General features: G+C 41.9%; 1 protein-coding gene across 3 annotated transcripts in view; it reads left to right on the top strand.

Annotated features, from left to right (window-relative positions):
• The first annotated feature begins 9863 nt into the window (after positions 1-9863).
• LOC134349629 (ras-like protein family member 11A) overlaps positions 9864-19378 on the top strand; it is a 36589-nt gene continuing 27074 nt past the window's right edge. Inside the window, exons 1-4 of one of the 3 annotated variants that reach the window (XM_063054234.1) lie at positions 9864-10314; positions 16748-16804; positions 16906-16982; positions 17212-18899. In XM_063054234.1, coding sequence (XP_062910304.1) covers positions 10194-10314; positions 16748-16804; positions 16906-16982; positions 17212-17679 — 723 coding nt within the window. In that variant the 5' untranslated portion in view covers positions 9864-10193 and the 3' untranslated portion in view covers positions 17680-18899. Of the gene's footprint in view, positions 10315-16747; positions 16805-16905; positions 16983-17211; positions 18900-19378 lie in introns of those variants that run through there. The other 2 variants (XM_063054236.1, XM_063054235.1) reach the window with 2 other exon arrangements.

Here is a 19378-nt window from a genome sequence, read left to right on the forward strand (position 1 = left end):
ATTTCCAGCATCTGCAGAATTCCTGTTGTTTGCGTTTAAATTCACTACTGCGAAGCCTCTTCCGGTGATGCCTACGCCGAAGAAGTTTAGATCCTCTCTTCGACGGGAGTTCAGTGAAACCGTCTCTCACTGCTCCCCATCTGTAATTTCTTCGGCTCTTCAACTTTTCGACCACACTTTGACTCAGATTCGCTATCACAGCCATATATCCTTTCTTCGAACGTGCCTCCGTCGCCAACTTACTCCAGTTGGCTTTAGGATTCGTTTCCAAGCCTCTCAATTTGGACCTTCTGAGGATCCCAGGTACTCACATTTTATTGACTCTGCCTCTCGCCGCTTCTCCCGTCAAGTTCTGAAGGCGACTCTCTCCGCCATGAGGAGGTACTTGGTGTCCCTATCCCAGACCCTTCCACACCTTCGGGACACTTTCTTCGCCGCCTGTAATGGTCCTACCCGTTATTTCATCCTCCGTCGGATTCACGCCTGCAATCGCCGTTTTTTTGACTTTGTCATGTTAGGCAAAGATCGCAAGATCCTACACCTACGGACTCCAGAGCCTGCTGGCCATGAAACTAGCAGGCATGAACTTCAGATTGCGGCTTCCGCCATTGATCCCGCCGGCTCCAACACCTCAGGGCATATTCAAAACCCGGACTCCAGCAACGACCTTCACAGCGATTGCGCAACCACCAACTGCGACTCCAGCCTTGAACTCTAGGGCGGGTCTTTATGTGCTGCTATTGTGACTCCCGTCTCCCCTTCCCCCACCAATACTCTGCAACCCCGTCTCCCTCAGATCCCATCGTCAGCTCCTGGGCCCTCAGAAGCTCCATCTTCCTCTCACCCCAACCCTCCCCTCTCCACTGACACCCCCAGCCTCCCCCCTCTGATCCCAGCTCTCATCCGTGCCGGGTCTTTACCATCCCCTCCGACCTTCAACTGTCGGAGGCAGAACGCTCTGTCCTCAGTAAGGGCCTCACCTTTGTCCCCCTTCGCCCATACCTCAGCGAGTTCCGTGTTCGCCATGATGCGGAACTCTTCTTCCGCCGTCTTCGTCTCCAAGCCTACTTCTTCGGCAAGGACTCTTCCACCCCCACCGATGACCCCTTCTCCCGTCTTCAACCCTCCTCTTCTTCATGGACACCCCGCTCTGGTCTTCTTCCTGCTCTGGATCTCTTTATCGCTAATTGCCGACGGGACATCAACCGTCTCGACTTCACCGCACCTTGTCCCCATTCCAACCGCACTCCTTCGGAACGCTCTGCTCTCCACTCCCTCCGCACTAATCCTAACATTATTCAACCCGCCGATAAGGGGGGTGCTGTTGTAGTCTGGCGTACTGACCTCTACCTTGCCGAGGCACAGCGACAACTCGCGGATACCTCCTCTTATTTACCCCTCGATCGTGACCCCACTAAGGAGCACCAGGCCATTGTCTCCCACACCATCACCGACTTTATCGGCTCAGGGGATCTCCCATCCACTGCTACCAACCTTATAGTTCCCACACCTCGCACTTCCCGTTTCTACCTCCTACCCAAGATCCACAAACCTGCCTGTCCTGGCCGACCTATTGTCTCAGCTTGCTCCTGTCCCACCGAACTCGTTTCTGCATACCTCGACATGGTTTTATCCCCCCTTGTTCAATCCCTTCCGACCTATGTTCGTGACACTTCTAAAAAAAAGTCCTGACGAAGGATCTCGGCCTGAAACGTCGACTGCATCGCTTCCTAGAGATGCTGCCTGGCCTGCTGCGTTCACCAGCAACTTTTATGTGTATTGCTTGAATTTCCAGCATCTGCAGAATTCCTGTTGTTTAAGATACATTAAGTGTAAAAGAGGCGAGAGTGGATATCAGACCGCTGGCAAACTATACTGGGGAGGTAGTAATGTGGGGACAAGGAAGTGGTGAACAAAAGTAAGTATCCTGCATCAGTCTTCACTGTGGAAGACACTAGCAGTGTGGTGGAAGTTCCAGAGTGTCAGAGGTCAGAAGTGTGTGAAGTTGAAATTACTCGGGAGAAGGTTCTTGGGAAACTGAAAGGTCTGAAGGCAGGTAAGTCACTTGGAACAGATGGTGTATACCCCAGGGTTCTGAAAGAGGTGGCTGAGGAGATTGTGGAGGCATTTTTAATGATCTTTCAAGATTCACCGGATTCTGGAATGGTTCCAGAAGACTGGAAAATTGCAAATGTCACTCCAGTCTTCAAGAAGGGAGAGAGGCAGAAGAAAGCAAATTATAGGCCAGTTATTCTGACCTCAGTGGTTGGGAAGATGTTGAGAGTGGATTGTGATGGATATGGTTTTGGGGTACTTGGGAGGCACATGATCTCCTCAAGGGAAAATCTTGCCTGACAAATCTGTTGGAATTCTTTGAAGAAATAACAAGCAGAGTAGATAAAGAAGAATTGGTTGATGTTGTGTACTTGGATTTTCAGAAGGTCTTTGACAAGGTGCCACGCATGAGGCTGCCTCACAAGTTAAGAGCCCATGGTGTTATAGGAAAGATACTATAAAGTAGTGACTGGTTGGCAGGAAGCAAAGAGTGGGAATAAAAGGAGCCTTTTCTGTTTGGCTTCCAGTGATTAATGGTGTTCTACAGGGGTCTGTGTTGGGACCGCTTCTTTTACGCTACATGTCAATGACTTGGATGATGGAATTGATGGCTTTGTTGCAAAGTTTGCAGATAATACAAAGATAGGTGGAGGGGCAGGTAGTTTTGAGGAAGTAGAGAGACTACAGAAGGACTTAGACAGATTAGGACAATAGGCAAAGAAGGTGCAGATGTAATACAGTGTTGGGAAGTGTATGGTAATGCACTTTGGTGGAAGAAATAAAGGGGTAGACTCTTTTGTAAATGGAGAGAAATTTTAAAAATCTGAGGTGCTAAGGGACTTGGGAGTCCTAGTGCAGGATTCCTTAATGGTTAATTTTCAGGTTGAGTCTGTGGCGAGGAAGCCAAATGCAATGTTAGCAGTCCTTTCCACAGCATGAAATCCAGAAGCTGATATGGTGCTACCCAATGGACATGACAAGAACCAGATTGACCATTTAATGATCAATGGTATTTGGAGTTGATCCTTGCAGGATATAAAGATGAAGAGAGAAGCAGATATAGGAAGTGATCACCATCTTGTTAGAGCTGTGATGAAACTCGAGCTGAGGAGCACTGGGACCAGAACACATGTACAAAGACATTTTGAAGTTGTAAAGCTCAAGGAGATTAGTGTGAGATCTGCCTACACCATTCTGCTTAAGAACAGATTCCAGGCCTTGCAAGACCTTGATGTGAACATGTCAGTAGACAGGATTGACACAATGTGGAAACAGATTGCCTCAGTCTTCAAGGAGAGCAACAAGGCTTGCCTAAGATACAGAGCTGGGAAGAAGACCAAAGAATGAATACAGCAAGAAACATGGACAGTCTTAGAAGAAAGATAAAAAAAGAAGGAAGTGTTAGATGCAAAGTCAACACAAATTAAGGAGGAACTCCAAAAGCATAAACTGAAGCTAATAAGAAAATGAAGAAACTTGTAAGAAAGGATAAGGGAGTCTACATGGAAGACATTGTAGAGGAGGCCAAAGCAGCCAATCGAGGAGATCAGGGAAATACTGTATATACAAGATTTCAAAATTGGTATGTGGAAAGTTCCCGACAAGATCCAGTGGTCCCATGAGAGATAAGAACAGTTTGCTTTTGCCAACTGAGAAACAGCAAGAAGCATGATAGATGGAGTATTTCAGAAAATTACTAAATAGATCACCACCAAATGAAGAAACTGACAAACAAGAGGCAGCAGAGGATCTTGACATAAACACAGATCCACCCAAGAAAAAGGAGATTTTTGCTGCGGTTAAATCATTGAAGAACAGCAGAGCTCCAAGACGTGACAATTTGAATGCCAAACTCTTCAAAGCTATACCAAAAGTTGCAGCAGCCATCCTGCAACCACTGTTTACTTTAATCTGGGAACAGGGACAAGTACCCAAGATCTGGACAAAGGGAGTTGCTGTTTGGATTCTGAAGAAGGAAGTGCCAGGTGATTGCAACATCTGGGGTGACATCACACTTTTGTCAGTGCCCAGCAAGATTCTCACCAAAGGCATTGTCCAATGGATTACAGATGCTGTCGATGTGTATTTCAGGAATCAGCAAGTTGGCTTCAGGAGAAACAGAGCCTGTGCTGACCAGATCTTCACGTGGCGTAACATTATAGAACAGTGCAAGAATGGCAGAGATGCTGCATGTGAATTTCATGGACTTTGAAAAGGCTTTTGATAGCATCCACAGGGAGACCCTCTGGTGACTTCTCAAGTCATACAGAATCCCTTCCAAAATTGTCCAGCTTATCCAAAGTTTCTACGCTAACTTCACCCGCACAGTTGGGGACTGCAGTCTGAGCTTTGAAGTCAAGACTGGAGTCAGGCAAGGCAGTGTGATGTCAGTGATATTATTTAACCTGGTGATTGACTGGGTTAACAAAAGGTAAACCAAGCGATATTAGGTGGACTCTATTCACTACTTTAGTAGACCGTGACTTTGCGGACGACCTTACACTACTATTACAAACATATCAGCACATGCAAGAGAAAACTCAGTGCCTGTGTACCTTTGGTGGACAGGATGGGTTCAAAGTCAGCCAGGGAAAGACTGAGACCATGACCCTCAGTGCTGAGTCTCCTGCCATCAAGGAACATGGCATCAACTTACCCAGCACCAGCAAATTCATCTACTTGGGTGCATCATTCGGCAGGATAGTGAGACCAAGGATGACATCCAGTGTAGGCTCAGCAAAGCTAAAAATTCTTCAGATCAATGTGCAACATATAGGAATCAACCAAGTACTCCGTCCATACCAAGATGAAGCTGTACCAGAGCTGTGTTTTGTCCACACTCTTGTGTGTGTCAGAATGCTGGCATGTGACAGAGAATGAACTTGCCAAGCTGTCGTCATTCCACACCATGAGCCTCCAGAAGATCCTCCGTATTTTCTGGCCAAGAAAGATCTCCAATCACACCCTACTCCTTCAGTGTCACCAAGAGGATATGGCCACAATCATCAGTTGGAAATGGAGGTGGACTGGACATGTGAGAGAAGAGGCCAACTCTGTCATCAAGGCAGCACGTCATTGGACCCCTGAAGGGCGCAGGAAATGAGGAACACTAAAGCCAACTTGGCGCCGTACAGTGGAGGCAGAAATAAGGACCCTGAACCACACCTGTTGCACAATAGAGAAGGTGACCAAGGATAGACAGAGAAGGATTACTTTCATTGCTGCACTAATCACCAGCAGTGTAAGTCAGTAACTGTTCCAGTCAGAAGCAAGGGCAAAGATGACAAAACAAGAGAGCTTTGGATATTGAGAGAGGTGATGAATTTAGTTAAGTATGGTAAGTTTTGGAAGCTAGAATTAAACAGAGCCCTTGAGGAAAATAAACAAACCAGAAAAGAACTCAAGAAGGGAATTAGGAAAGCAATGAATGTCCTTGGCAAGAAGGATTAAAGCAAATCCCAAGGCATTGTATACATATATCAGGGGCAAGAGGCTAACCAGGGGGAGTTAGATGGATGGAGTCACGTGCTTCATCTAGAAGTGCATCGATGATGTTTTCCCCCTGAAATTGGCCAGGGTCTTCCCGAACCAGAAACCCTGGATCAATAGTTCTGTGTGAGCAGCACTTACCGCACGACATAGAGCTTACATTGACAGCAACAGCTGGAGCTCAAGAAAAGCAGCTATGATCTGCACAAAGCTCTCAAGGCTGCAAAACGCAATACAGGGACAAGATTGAGTCAAGATTCACAACGAATAGCACACGTGACATGTGGCAAGGGTTGCACACCATTGCGACTTCAAAGCCAAACATAGTGGTGCCGCCAACATCGTGGCCTCTCTCTTAGATGAGCTCAATCGCTTTTACACTTGGTTCAATGTTGCTAACTCTGAGCCTCCGAGGAAAGTCACTGCTACAACCCGCCCTCCTGCTTCGAATTATCCACCATTGTCCCTGTACCAAAAAAGACCAAGGTGTAACATGCCTGAACGACTGGCGTCCTGTCATACCTCAATAATAAGCAACTGCTTCGAGAGGCTGGTCAAGGACTACATCTGCAGCTTGCTACCACCCACACTGGACCCCCTACAATTCACCCACCGACACAACTGATCGGCAGACACAATAGCCACAGCTCTACATACTGTCCTTACACATCTGGAGAAGGATGCTTATGTGAGAATGCTGTTCTTGGACTACAGTTCAGCATTCAACACCATAATTCCATCCAGGCTCAACGGGAAGCTCAGAGACCTTGGCCTTGACTGTACCTTGAGTAGCTGGATCCTGGACTTCCTGTCAGATCGCTGGCAGGTGGTAAGAGTGGGCTTCCTCACCTCCACCCCTCTGACTCTCAACACAGGAGCCCCATAGGACTGTGTACTAAGTCCCCTCCTTTACTCCCTGTATACCCATGACTGTGTCGCCACCCAGAGCTCCAGTCTGCTAATTAAATTTGCTGATGACACTACACTGATTGGCCTTATCTCAAACAATAATGAGGTGGCCTACAGGGAAGAATTCTTATCTCTGACACAGTGGTGTCAAAAAAACAACCTCTCCCTCAATGTCAAAGGAGCTGGTTGTGGATTACAGGAGGAATGGAGACGGGCTCACCCCTACTGATATCAATGGATCTGGGGTTGAGAGGGTAAACAGCTTCATGTTCTTCGGCATCCACATCACCGAGGATCTCACGTGGTCTGTGCACACCACAGTGCCTCCTTCACCTCAGATGGTTGAGGAAGTTTGGTATGGGCCCCCAGATCCTAAGAACTTTCTACAGGGGCACAATTGAGAGCATCCTGACTGGCTGCATCACTGCCTGGTATGTCCTTTAATCACAGGACTCTGCAGAGAGTGATGCAGACAGCCCAGCGTATCTGTAATTGTGAACTTCCCACTATTCAGGACATTTACAAAGACAGGTGTGTGAAAAGGGCCCAAAGGATCACTGGGGACCTAAGTCATCCCAACCACAAACTGCTCCAGCTGCTACCATCCGGGAAACAGTACAGCAGCATAAAAGCCAGGACCAACAGGCTCTGGGACAGCTTCTTCCACTAGGCCATCAGACTGATTAACTCACACTGATTTGAGTGTATTTCTATGTTACATTGACTGTTCTATTCATTATAAATTATTGTAAATTCCTAAGATTGCATATGGCTCATTTAGACGGAGATGCAATGTAAGGATTTTTACTTCTCATGTATGTGAAGGATGTAAGAAATGAAGTCGATTCAGTTCAATTCAATTCAGCAATAAGAAGTATAAGAAGTCGGGATCAGGAGTCGTCCATCTAACCCATTGAGCCTGCTCTGCCATTCAATCAGATCACAGCTGCTCCATCCGAACATGGACTCTGCATCATCTTCCTATCAAAGTCTCCATGGTATTAGGTGATTATAACCAGGGTTACAGCTCACACACCTGATTAATAACCAGTGCTTTAGGTTAGGTGAAGTAAAACAAGGATCCGGTTGTTATGTAAAGCTTTTAATGGTTGGCTGGTTGTGCTCTGTTCCAGTCTCATAAGCATCTGAGTTAGTTACCTAAGCACTGTAGTTTCTGCTAATCTTTTCTCCAGCTAACCATAAAACAATCCTTAAAGAATAAAAGAGTTAATGTAGACCCAGTGATTTTTGCATCATGACGAAACAGAAATAAAAATGAAATAAACATTGTGCTCATCCATACATACTGTGCACAATGCTGATGCAGAAGCCATTGACATTTTAATAGACAATGTAACCCAAATGTTATCAGTGAAATTAAACTGGTGGGTGTTAACTGTCAATTTGAACAATGCAGCACACAGTATAAATGCTCCGATTGGATTCATGTTATTTTGTGATTTTATGTTTGTGAAACTTGGTTTTGTAGATCCACAGTCAGTGAATCACCATAGTTTAATAACTACACAATATTTAGTGATTTTTTATATCTGCCCACTCAGAAGTAATTTTTATACCTAATTCTATATTCTACAGTTGGTCTTATCCAAATAATGTCACTGAACCCTTACTTCCCATTTAAATCCTAGTTTTGTATTTATTTTATAATACAAGCTGATTGTACTAAAGCCCTGTCCTACCCCATCCTCACCTGCATCAGACTCCCCTCACCTGCCTTCCTTTACTTGGATGGCACTGTTCTGTCCTACTTTCCATCTGCAAAAATCTTCCCTAGATCAGACTGCCCTCCCTTGCCCCCTCCTCACCTAGACAGGGCTGCTCTGGATCGGACTGCCCTGCCACTCCTTAACTGGATTGGGTGCTCCACCTAGACACAACACTGATCTATCCTCTAGTTGAGAATGTGTCATGAAAATAAAAAAAAACTCCAGATGCTGTAACCATGAAATAAAAATGTTGTGCTGAAAACACAACAAGTCAGTCAGCATCTGTGGAAGAGGAAAATGCTGCAGTTCTAAGACATGAAGTAATAATTCTATTTTTGACCACATCAAGAGTGGGGAACACTACAAGGGGTGATTGATATGTTCGTGGCCTAAGGTAGAAGGAGATGAGTTATTAACTTCAAACTTTCTGCATGATCACTCAAAGGGTTGACCTGCATGTGTGTGTAACGAGAGCTGTATAACTCATCTGTTTCTACCTTAGGCCACAATCTTATCAATCACCTCTGCTGTGGGCACTTTCTGGAGGTCCAAGGTCCGTATGTTCCACGACCGCTGGACTAAGTATGTAAATGTAGGAGGGGACTATGTTGAAAAATAAATGTGCCAGGTTTTCTAAAATTGACCCCTTCTATCTTAGGCCACGAACTTATCAATCACCCCTGGTATCTACATATACCTAAATCAGAGGCCTCAGTTACCTGGATCCGACTGTGCGAGTCTGACCTGAGTGGATTTGAACCATGATCCATCCTTTACGGGGTATTTAAAAAGACTAAAGGTGCTGGAAATCTAATATAAAAATGACACACTCAACAAATAAAGCAGAAACAAGAGAAAATCTTGCAGATGTTGGAAATCAAATTAACATACACAAAATGCTGGAGGAACTCAGCAGGCCAGGCAGCATCAATGGAAAAGAGTAAATTGCTGATGTTTCGGGCCGAGACCCTTCATCGGTTCTGGAAAAAGGAGATGAGAGGTCAGAGTAAGAAGGTGGGAGGAGGGGAGGAAGAAGTACAGACGGTAGGCGAAAGGTGACGAATCGGGAGAGGGGGAGGGGTGAAAGAAAGGGCTGGGAAGTTGATTGGTGAAAGAGCTAAAGGGCTGGAGAAGGGGGAATCTGATAGGCGAGGCCAGAAGGCCAAGGAAGAAAGGGAAGGGCAGGAGCAGGAAAGGGAAAAGCACCAGAAGGAGGCAATGGGCAGGTAAAGGGAATAAGGTGAGGGGGGAAATGGGAATGGTGGGGGTGGGGTGGCAATTCGATAAATCGATGTTCATGCCATCAAGTTGGAGGCTACCCAAACAGAATATAAGGTGTTACTCCTCCAACCTGTGTGTGGTCTCATCGCGGCAGTAAGAGACCATGGACTGACGTGTCGGACATGCCATCAAACAAATAAAATTTTACCAGTGGAGATTTTAAAATTAATCTTTCAGGTTCACTTATGAAAAAGCATGATGCTGTGTGATCTGCTCAATATTTGCAAAACTTTCAGTTGTTATTCTATATATAGATGTATCTGGACTGGATACTTGGACTGTGCTGCGTTTCTCTGGATCCGGATCAGAACTGCCCTATCCTGACCTGGTCAGTAGGTCTTGGCCTTGATCGGTTTTTGCTCATCTCGGATATTCGGTGAGCGAGGGGAATGTTGTTGAAAATAAACCAGGGTGGGAAAGTATAGTGATACAGTGATAAAGTCATACAGTGCTATTGTCGGCGTGTCCCGTTTCTTGTTCCTTTTACCTCAGTGCGCGCACAATGGGCATTTTGTGCGCGTGGACGTATTCAGTGTATTTACGTTCTTGTGTTCGTCAGAGGAACTCTATTGGTTTATGGAAGCTGTGGGAGGACGCTCAGCTCCAAGACTCAATATATGAAGTAGCAGCAGATCTGTTCTGCAGATTTTTCCCAAGAAGACATTACTTCTTTGTTTAGTCGTGTTGGCTGCGTGAACTTTCATCGAGTCGATTTCCCACCGGAGAGGACTGATGCGTTTTCATAATATGTCGACTAACTTATTATTGGTTCCAATACCGGAATCAGGCGACAATGTAACGCACAGGGACACCAAGATCGCGGTTTTGGGATCGAGCACTGTTGGGAAAACAGGTAAGGCACGTTTCTACGGGGACGACACTGATCGAGAGATAGATTTGTAATTGTCGATTAACATTTTGTCGAAAGAAAGAAACGTATTTTGCTTATATCGGTTATCACTTAGGAATTTGCATTGGCTGAATTAACTCAGCTGCTCAATCTCAGCGGATGGATGGAAAGGCAATTAATTTTTTGCTCCTGGATAACTTGTTTTACTACTAAAACGATTTGTGTTTTCGTGCTTAGTAACCCAGGGATAAAAAATCTGCTTTCCTTATCCTGACTATATGTATTTCTATTTAACGTTAAACACCTTGTGTGGTTTGTGTTAATTTTAGATTATTTTAAATTCCAATTATGGGATTGAGAAACCACAGCCTTTTCACCCTGAAACTTGGAATAAAGTCCAGCCAAAGTGGACGTGTGGTATCTTCTTTTGTGCCGTGGCGAGAGGTTGATCAGTTCTGGGCAATGGCACCGTTTGACCTGGCGGTGCGTTGCCCAGAACAGTTCCCTCATTGAAACCACTCTGTCATTGAAACTAGTCACCCTCCTCCTGAAGGTCTGTACCTGGGTCCACGGAGATGGCAACTTTGTAGGCAAACCAAGAGATTTCTTGGCAAAAGAAACTGGGGTAGTTAATTTATGTTAGCACAATGAGTTGGGAGTTGGTGTTGCTAAAATAAAGTAAGTCAATTGCAGTTCTTCAGAACATAGAATAGTACAGCACAGTACAGGCCCTTTGGCCCACAATGTTGTGCCGACCCTTAAACCCTGCCTCCCATATAACCCCCCGCCTTAAATTCCTCCATATACCTGTCTTGTAGTCGCTTAAGTTTAACTCGTGTATCTGCCTCCACCACTGACTCAGGAAGTGTATTCCAGGCACCAACCACCCACTGAGTAAAAAACCTTCTTCTAATATCCCTCTTGAACTTCCCACCCCTTACCTTAAAGCCATGTCCTCTTGTATTGAGCAGTGGTGCCCTGGGGAAGAGGCGCTGGCTGTCCATTCTAAATATTCCTCTTAATAACTTGTATACCTCTATCATGTCTCCTCTCATCCTCGTCCTCTCCAAAGAGTAAAGCCCTAGCTCCCTTAACTCAGTGAATCAACCCAAAAGCCTCTGCAGAAAGTTACTGAGCAAAATTTTATAGTAAACCAGTTTAATCGTGTGTAGACTATTGTGTTCATATGCTGCCTTTTACTACCTTAGGACGAAAAGGTAGATCAGGAGTATGATATTTGACCCTTCAGGCCTTTCTCGTTGTTACATTGATAGCTGATCCTCTATCTCAATAGTATATTCCTGCTGGCCCTCTATAGTTATTATGCTCTGTGTGTACACCTAGTGATACAAAATAAGTTTGTCAGCCTTGGGGCATCCTTATATCCTCACGTATTTACTGGAGTCTAGAAAGCCTAAAAATCATTTACACAATCAGCAACATGATACTTAAAGCAAAAATAAAATGCTGGAAACACTCAATAGCTCAAGCAGCTTCTGTGGGTCATGAACTAGAAATGTTGAGTGTTTTTCTGTTTCTGCAGCCAGAGCTGTTTAGTGTTTCCATATTCTTCTGCTTTTTATCTCAGTTTTCCAGCTCCTGCAGGGTTTTTGCTTCTCAGTTATGACTAGATAATCAGTAAGAGTGAAGATCATTGAGGGAAAGGCACAAGTCGAGTCCCTTATTCACCCGCTTTTCAAAATTTTACCACAGAATCTTTACATGCATCTGAGAGGGCATCTTAAAGATAATGGGATTAATGTATCAGCTCAGATTCTTGGAATTGGTTTATTATTGTCACATGTACATAGTGAAAAGCTTGTCTTGTGTACTGGACATACATTGCACAGTAAAGCAAAAACAATGCAGAATAAAGTATAACAGCCACAGCGCAAGTGCAGTGCATGTAAACAATAAGTGCAAGATCATAATGAGGTAAATTGTGAGGCCAAGCGTCCAGCTTATCATATTTGAGAACTATTTTATAGCTTTATAACAGTGGGATAGAAGCTTTCCTTGAGCTATGTAGTTGAATCTTTCTGGCAGTTGGATTTTTCTGCAATTGGGAATAATATAATGTATTTTCAATTTGATAAGCACATCCTGATTTGAAAGGCAATGTTACCACAAAGTCCCAACACTTGCAGATGGCATTCAGAACTCTTGTGTGTGTGAAAATAGTGACTGCCTAACTAATTATGACTGGCACTGGCTCAGTGATTTAAGGGGAAAAAAATCTCTGAATTCTTGCACTGGCAGAAAACAACGTTTTAAAAGGACAACTGTGAGCACAAGTGAATGTGTGCTGACAGATGTATATTACAGTATGTTCTTAAACTCGGATATGTTCTGCTAGTCTGATTGCAAAGAATGAGGTAAGGTGGGGAACACAGAAACTGCCACTGTGGAAAAACACCAGCTAATGGAGTTAAAGAAACTCAGGTCATTTTGTTACATGTCTGAATTTTGGATGTGGAATTTATGTAGCTGTTATAAATACATTTGTAGGTTAATCTGGCTTTTACCAAAATATACAGAATTGGGGGTGAATAAGTTTGGAATATTTTGAAATTATTGTATTTTCTCAATTTATATTCATTTGAAAGACTTAACAATTGAGCCAAGGATTTGCATGAAAGGAGAGTTCATTTTTCCAATTTGTAGAGAATGGGAGTCAACAACAACGGGGCTGGGTTGCTATTTGTTGTGAAATTCACTTTCACAGAAAGTATGGGAAATTAAAATACCTGATGGACTAATATGAAAGGGATACTTAAAATGAAGTGGAAGTAAATAATGAGGGTAATGTTCATTATGGAAATTCAGTGCCAATTTGCACAGAATGTTATCTTAATATTTAGCCAAATGTTTTGTCAATGGGTATAAATGGTGAAGGACAAAAAAAAATCTCTGCTCCAGAATGTTTTGTTCACTTTGAAGAAAAAAAGTCAAGAATGTTTGCCTATAGTTTGAACAAAGTGTACAAGCCAAAAAAATTAATTAAAGGCCAATCAGAATGAATATTGCAATCTTTTATCCAAATGTAGGTAAAAGTCCCATTACAAATAGCTCTAGAAACAAATACGAGTTACGTACAGAGTTTGTCTTTTTTACTCAAATGCACATTGTGTAAGAGTAAACCAAATAATGCATACCTGCTAATTCTCCAATATTCTTTTAACATTAGTCATTTATGGCATTTCTCTTTGCCCTTCACGTGAAGTACATATGCTCACAGCTGAGCTAAACTGTTGCATTATATGAGCCAATTAAGAAATCATGTTTTAAAATTGTATATTTCTGTGGTTTTTCAACATTTCTTATGTATCTCTTACTGGGCTGTACAGCAGCTCTGGGCTTCTGTGACAGAAAATTACCTCTGAATTACAGTTGCAAGAAAACGTTGGTGAACTCCTTGCAATTACCTGGTTTTCTGCATTAATTACACATAAAATGTGGTATGATGTTCACTTGTCACAATAATAGACGAACACAATCTGCCTAAACTAATAACACACAAAGAATTGTGCTTTTCATGTCTTTATTGAACACATTATTGAACACAGATGATGAGAGGCATTGATCGTGTGGATAGTCAGAGGCTTTTCCCCAGGGCTGAAATGGCTAGCACGAGAGGGCACAGTTTTAAGGTGCTTGGAAGTGGGTACAGAGGAGATGTCAGGGGTAAGTTTTTTACGCAGAGAGTGGTGAATGCGTGGAATGGGCTCCCGGCGACGGTGGTGGAGGTGGATACGATAGAGTCTTTTTAGAGACTCCTGGACAGGTGTATGGAGCTCAGAAAAATAGAGGGCTATGGGTAACCGTAGGTAATTTCTCAGGTAACAACATATTCGGCACAGCTTTGTGGGCTGAAGGGCCTGTATTGTGCTGTTGGTTTTCTATGTTTCTACATTGTTTAATAATTCACAGTCCAGGCCTTGTACCCTTGTAATTAATAACTGGTAGAACCTCCTTTAGCAGCAATAACCTCCACCAAACATTCCTGTAGCTGCTGATCAGATCTGCACAATGGTGAGGAGGAATTTTAGACCATTCCTCCATGTACAACTCTTTCAGTTCATCAATACTTCTAGGATAACTTGCATAAGCAGCCATCTTCAGGTCATGCCACAGCATCTCAATTGGGTTAAAGTCTGGTGTCTGACTTGGCTATTCCTAAACACGAATTTTTTTTTTTCTTTTTAAACCATTCTGTTATTGATTTACTCTTGTGTTTTGGATAATTGGCTTGTGGCATCATCCACCTTCTGTTAAGCTTCAGCTGACAGGCCACTACCATGACATTCTCCTGTAAAATGTCTTGATACAATTTTGAATTCATTATTCCCTCAATGATTGCAAGCTTTCCGGGCCCTGAGGCAGCAAAGCCCCAAACCATAATGCTCCTTCCACCACGCTTCACAGTTGGGATGAAGTTTTGGTGTTTGTGTGCAGTGCCCTTTTCTCTCTAAACATAGCGGTGTGCATTTCTGCCAAAAAGTTCAACTTTTGTCTCATCTGTCCACAGAACATCATTCCAGAAGCATTGTGGAACATCCTGGTGGTCTTTTACAAACCTAAGACATGTGGCAATTTTTTTTTTGGAGAGCAGTGGTTTCCCGAGTGTCCCTGCATGAACACCATTGTGTTTTTCTTATAGTGAACACATAAACAGAGACTTTAGCAAGATCTAGAGATTTTTGCAGATCTTTTGCTGTTACCCTCGGATTCTTTTTCATCTCCTTCAGCATTGTATGTTGTGCTGTTAGTGTGATCTTTGCAGGACGCCCACCTCTAGGGAGGGTAGCAACAGTACCAACTATCCTCCGTTTGTAGACAATTTCTCTTACCGTGGACTGATGAACACTCATGTCTTTAGAAATGCCTTTGTAGCCTTTTCCAGCTTCATGCATCTCAACACTTCTTCTCCTAAGGTCCTCAGAAAGTTGTTTTAATGGAGGCATAAAGCACATAAACAGACCTTTCTTGAGAAGAGCAGACTCTGTCAGAAAGCTGACTGTGTGTCTTTTTTTTATAGAACCCACACCTCCACTCTCATATCATTGATTGGAACGCCTGACTCCAAATAGCTTTTCTAGAAGGCATTACCCCAGAGGTTCACATACTTTATTTGTACCTCAACTGTGATGTTTAAATGGTGTACTCAGTATTTACCAGAAGAAGTACAGTCATTTCTGTGTTATTAGTTTAGGCAGATTGTGTTTGTCTATTATTGTGACTTAGATGAAGATCAGGCCACACTTTATGAGTAATTAATGCTGAACACCAGGTAATTACACTAAGGGTTCACAAACTTTGTCTTGTACATTAGAGTGCATAATGAGTGCATAAAAGATAATTTGCTGAACTCTTCATTCATTAACAGTTAGTAATAAACAGTGACTTTTGATGTCCTTTTCCTATGCTTAATGTAGATTTACATTTCCAATATCTCACTGAGGAATACGTAAGAGTTTTTATTCTTTAGCTGAAGTTAACATATACTTGGATTTCAAAACTGACTTGACACAGTGGAACTTTGCTAATTTTACAACATCTTAATTATACAAAAACCACTAACAGCAAAAACTGGTAAAACCATTGACACATGAAATCAAGTACACCCAGTAATTTACAACCTTGGACAAAGTTGAACATCTGTTCTCATTTGCAGTTCCACACTAACTGAATTGTACCGGTGCACATTTGCCATATTTAGAAATAACTATGTGTAACATTTACACCGTTAAGTATTTTATCCTGTACTGCAGGGATTTTTAGCTGCAATATGTCTGAAAGAAGTAAAGGATTTAAGGTGTAGAATTAGTCAGGCAGCAATTTCTTGTGTTTACCATTGGTGTATTAGTGTCTTTTGCTTGACCTCTGCTGACCTACACAAACACTTGCAATTATTATAATAAAAATATATGAACATCTATAAAAAGTGCATAAAGCTACAGTCCCATGCCCTGCACTGATGATAAATAAATCTTTGCACACATTCTGCTGTTAACTAATCCACTGTTTTATTTTGCAGCTTTTCTATGTTGTGTCAGGTTTTGTTTGATGCCCTGGGCATCAGCTGGAGAAGTTGGTTCACTTCAGTAACCCTTGCTTTTGTTAGCTTTCAGTCACATCTTGCAATAGTGAAAAGCACATAGATTTAGTGGTTGCAACCTTGATCAATCTGTCAGGTATTCTTCAGAATTGCTATTGACTGGATCTTAATTGTCAGATAGCTAATGAAACAATTGTTTTTAAGGAGGAAGGTTATTGCATTTGTCTTTCTCTTTTTTTCAAAATCTTGGACAGATGCAAAAACAGCTGTGACTCTGATGCTCAGATTGAACATTATCATTTTCTAAAAGATGAATAAAAGAATGAGAGAATTTGTAGTTGCAGTTCAATATTAATATGTCTTTTTATTTCTTCCCAGCCTTGATCGTTCGGTTTTTAACCAAGAGGTTTATTGGTGATTATGAATCAAACACAGGTGCGTTTTTGTTAAACCACGAGGGCAAAATCGAACGATGGAAATCAATATTGATGGAATGAAATAAATAATTTCTAATAAGCCATTGATTTATCTTCCAGGAAATCTTTATTCAAGATTGGTTCTAATTGAAGGGGAACAGCTTTCACTACAAGTCCAAGACACACCTTGTATCCAGGTATTGGATCATTATATGTTTGGTAATGTGGAGTACAAATTTGCAGAATTCAGAGTAAAATATGTTTTAACTGACACTATTAATGGACAGACATTTCAGGGGTCATTCTTATTGTTTGCTTTTTGCAATTTATTTGGACAAAAGAAAGGAACTGTTACTTGAAAACAGCATGATGATTTTATGAGTGTTGGACAATTTTGTAATTTAAATAAAAATATTTTATTTTTAGGTTCAAGGAGAATGTGCACATTTTCCTGAACTGGTCTCCCGATGTATTCACTGGGCAGAGGGCTTCATCTTGGTATATTCAGTAACAGACTACAGCAGCTACAAACTGATTCGGCCCTTGTATCAGCATATTCGCAAAATGCACCCTGATACCAAAGTTCCCGTGATCATTGTTGCTAACAAGAGTGATTTACTTCATGCCAGACAAGTCCAGACCAATGATGGAATTCAATTAGCAAATGAACTTGGAACAACATTCTTAGAAATCTCCACCCGAGAAAACTATGGGGATGTATATGATGTTTTTCAACATATTCACAGAGAAGTTAGCAAGCTACATATGAACAATAATGCAGAAAAAAAAAGAGGATCAATTATTCCACGACCAAAGTCCCCAAACATGCAAGACTTAAAACGACGCTTCAAACAGGCTTTGTCATCCAAAGTAAAATCTAGTGCTACTTTATGAAATTGATTTTGAAATTATTTAATCCTGTAGGTAACAAACAGAACTGATTTATATGTTTAGTGTTTGATAGTGGTGCCTCACTCATCCAGAAAGATTACAAAAGTACCTTTAATAGATGGTTGGGTATGTCGATTTGTGTGGCAATGAATATTGAACAGAGTTCAGTCATACTTCCTACGTATGACAACTTTCTTTTCAATTATGGTCATTTTTTAAATGTCCTGTTGAAAAATTTTTATTGCATAGTTGTCAATTTAATCTTGAAGCAAATTATAAAATCAGAAGGAACTTCTGCAAAAAAATACAGAGGTGGACTTTGGTGAACAGAAAGGTTGCATGAAGATTAATAGCAGACAAGGACTGCAGAAGTGTGGAATGTAATTAAATCTGGTTATACAGGATTCAGAGACTCTTTGACAGGCACCAAGGGGCAGCATTATGAGTTAGCCACTGGGATTCTAAGATTATCAAAATATTAACTTGTGGATTTGGTTTGACTATCAACTCTAGTTTGAAATATTATGTCGATCATGCTTCGTGAATTTGTAATCCCAGCAGTCTAATTACTGGAAAGGGTACTTTTTAATGTATTTTGTATCAACAATAATTAGTTATTCTTGTGAACAAACAAGTGTGACTATTTCTACATTCATATAAAATGTTTATATGGCTCCCAGAGTTATTCTTGTACTATTAATAAGTAAATTGGCATTTCCAGAATCCACAAGGGCTACTGTTATTTTTTGTCTGAAGAGGATAAAGTTTCCATTTTATATTGCATTTAATTACAAGGCCAAAGGAAAGTACATCGAGTTGCTGTGCATTTTCAGTAATTTATTTAGAGTCATATAGCGTGGAAGCGGCCCTTTGGCCCACCTATTAAGTACTCATCTATACTAGGACTCAGCTTGTAGCATTCTATACTATGGCACCTCAAGAGCTCCCCTGAATACTTTGACCACCCCATCAGTTCCTGATTTCAATCATCTTCTTGGTTGGAAAAGTTCTTCTTCAAATCTCTTTGAATCAGCTATCCCTTATCCTAAACCTATGCTCTTTGGTCATAGATGTCTCTGTTAAGGGATGTTAAATTCAGAACTGTAACACTTTATTCTGCATTCTGTTATTGTTCTTGCTTGTACTACCTCAATGATGTGATGAAATGATCTGTATGGATGGCATGAAAAGCAATGTTTTTACTGTATCTTGGAATATGTGACTAAAATAAACTAATTTATCAATAGATGAAATTTTCTCATCAATCCTATCTGGGCTCCTCATAATTTTGCATATCTCCACATCAAAGTAAACAAGCACAGCCTATCCTGTCTGTCCTCATAGCTAGAACACTCCATCCTAGGCAATATCTTGGTGCCTGCCTCCTGCACCCTCTCCATTGTACCTTAATGGATCACATACACCAAGGTCCTTCTGTTCCTCAATATTTTCTATCATTCACTGTGTATATTTTAGTCTTAACCTTCCTAAAATATGTCACCTCACATTTTTCAGAATTAAATTTCACCTGCCAATTCTTTGCACATCTTTCAAACTGATCAATATACCTTCTTCACTGTCCAGCACACCGACAATCTTCATGTCATCTGTAAACCTGCTAAGTAAGCATAGCTCCTACGTTCACATCCAGATAGTTAATGCAGGTAACAGCAAGGATTCCTGGATGGCTTCATGTGGGAGG

This window comes from Mobula hypostoma, chromosome 7 (genome assembly GCF_963921235.1).
Source record: "Mobula hypostoma chromosome 7, sMobHyp1.1, whole genome shotgun sequence".
NCBI lineage: Eukaryota > Metazoa > Chordata > Chondrichthyes > Myliobatiformes > Myliobatidae > Mobula > Mobula hypostoma.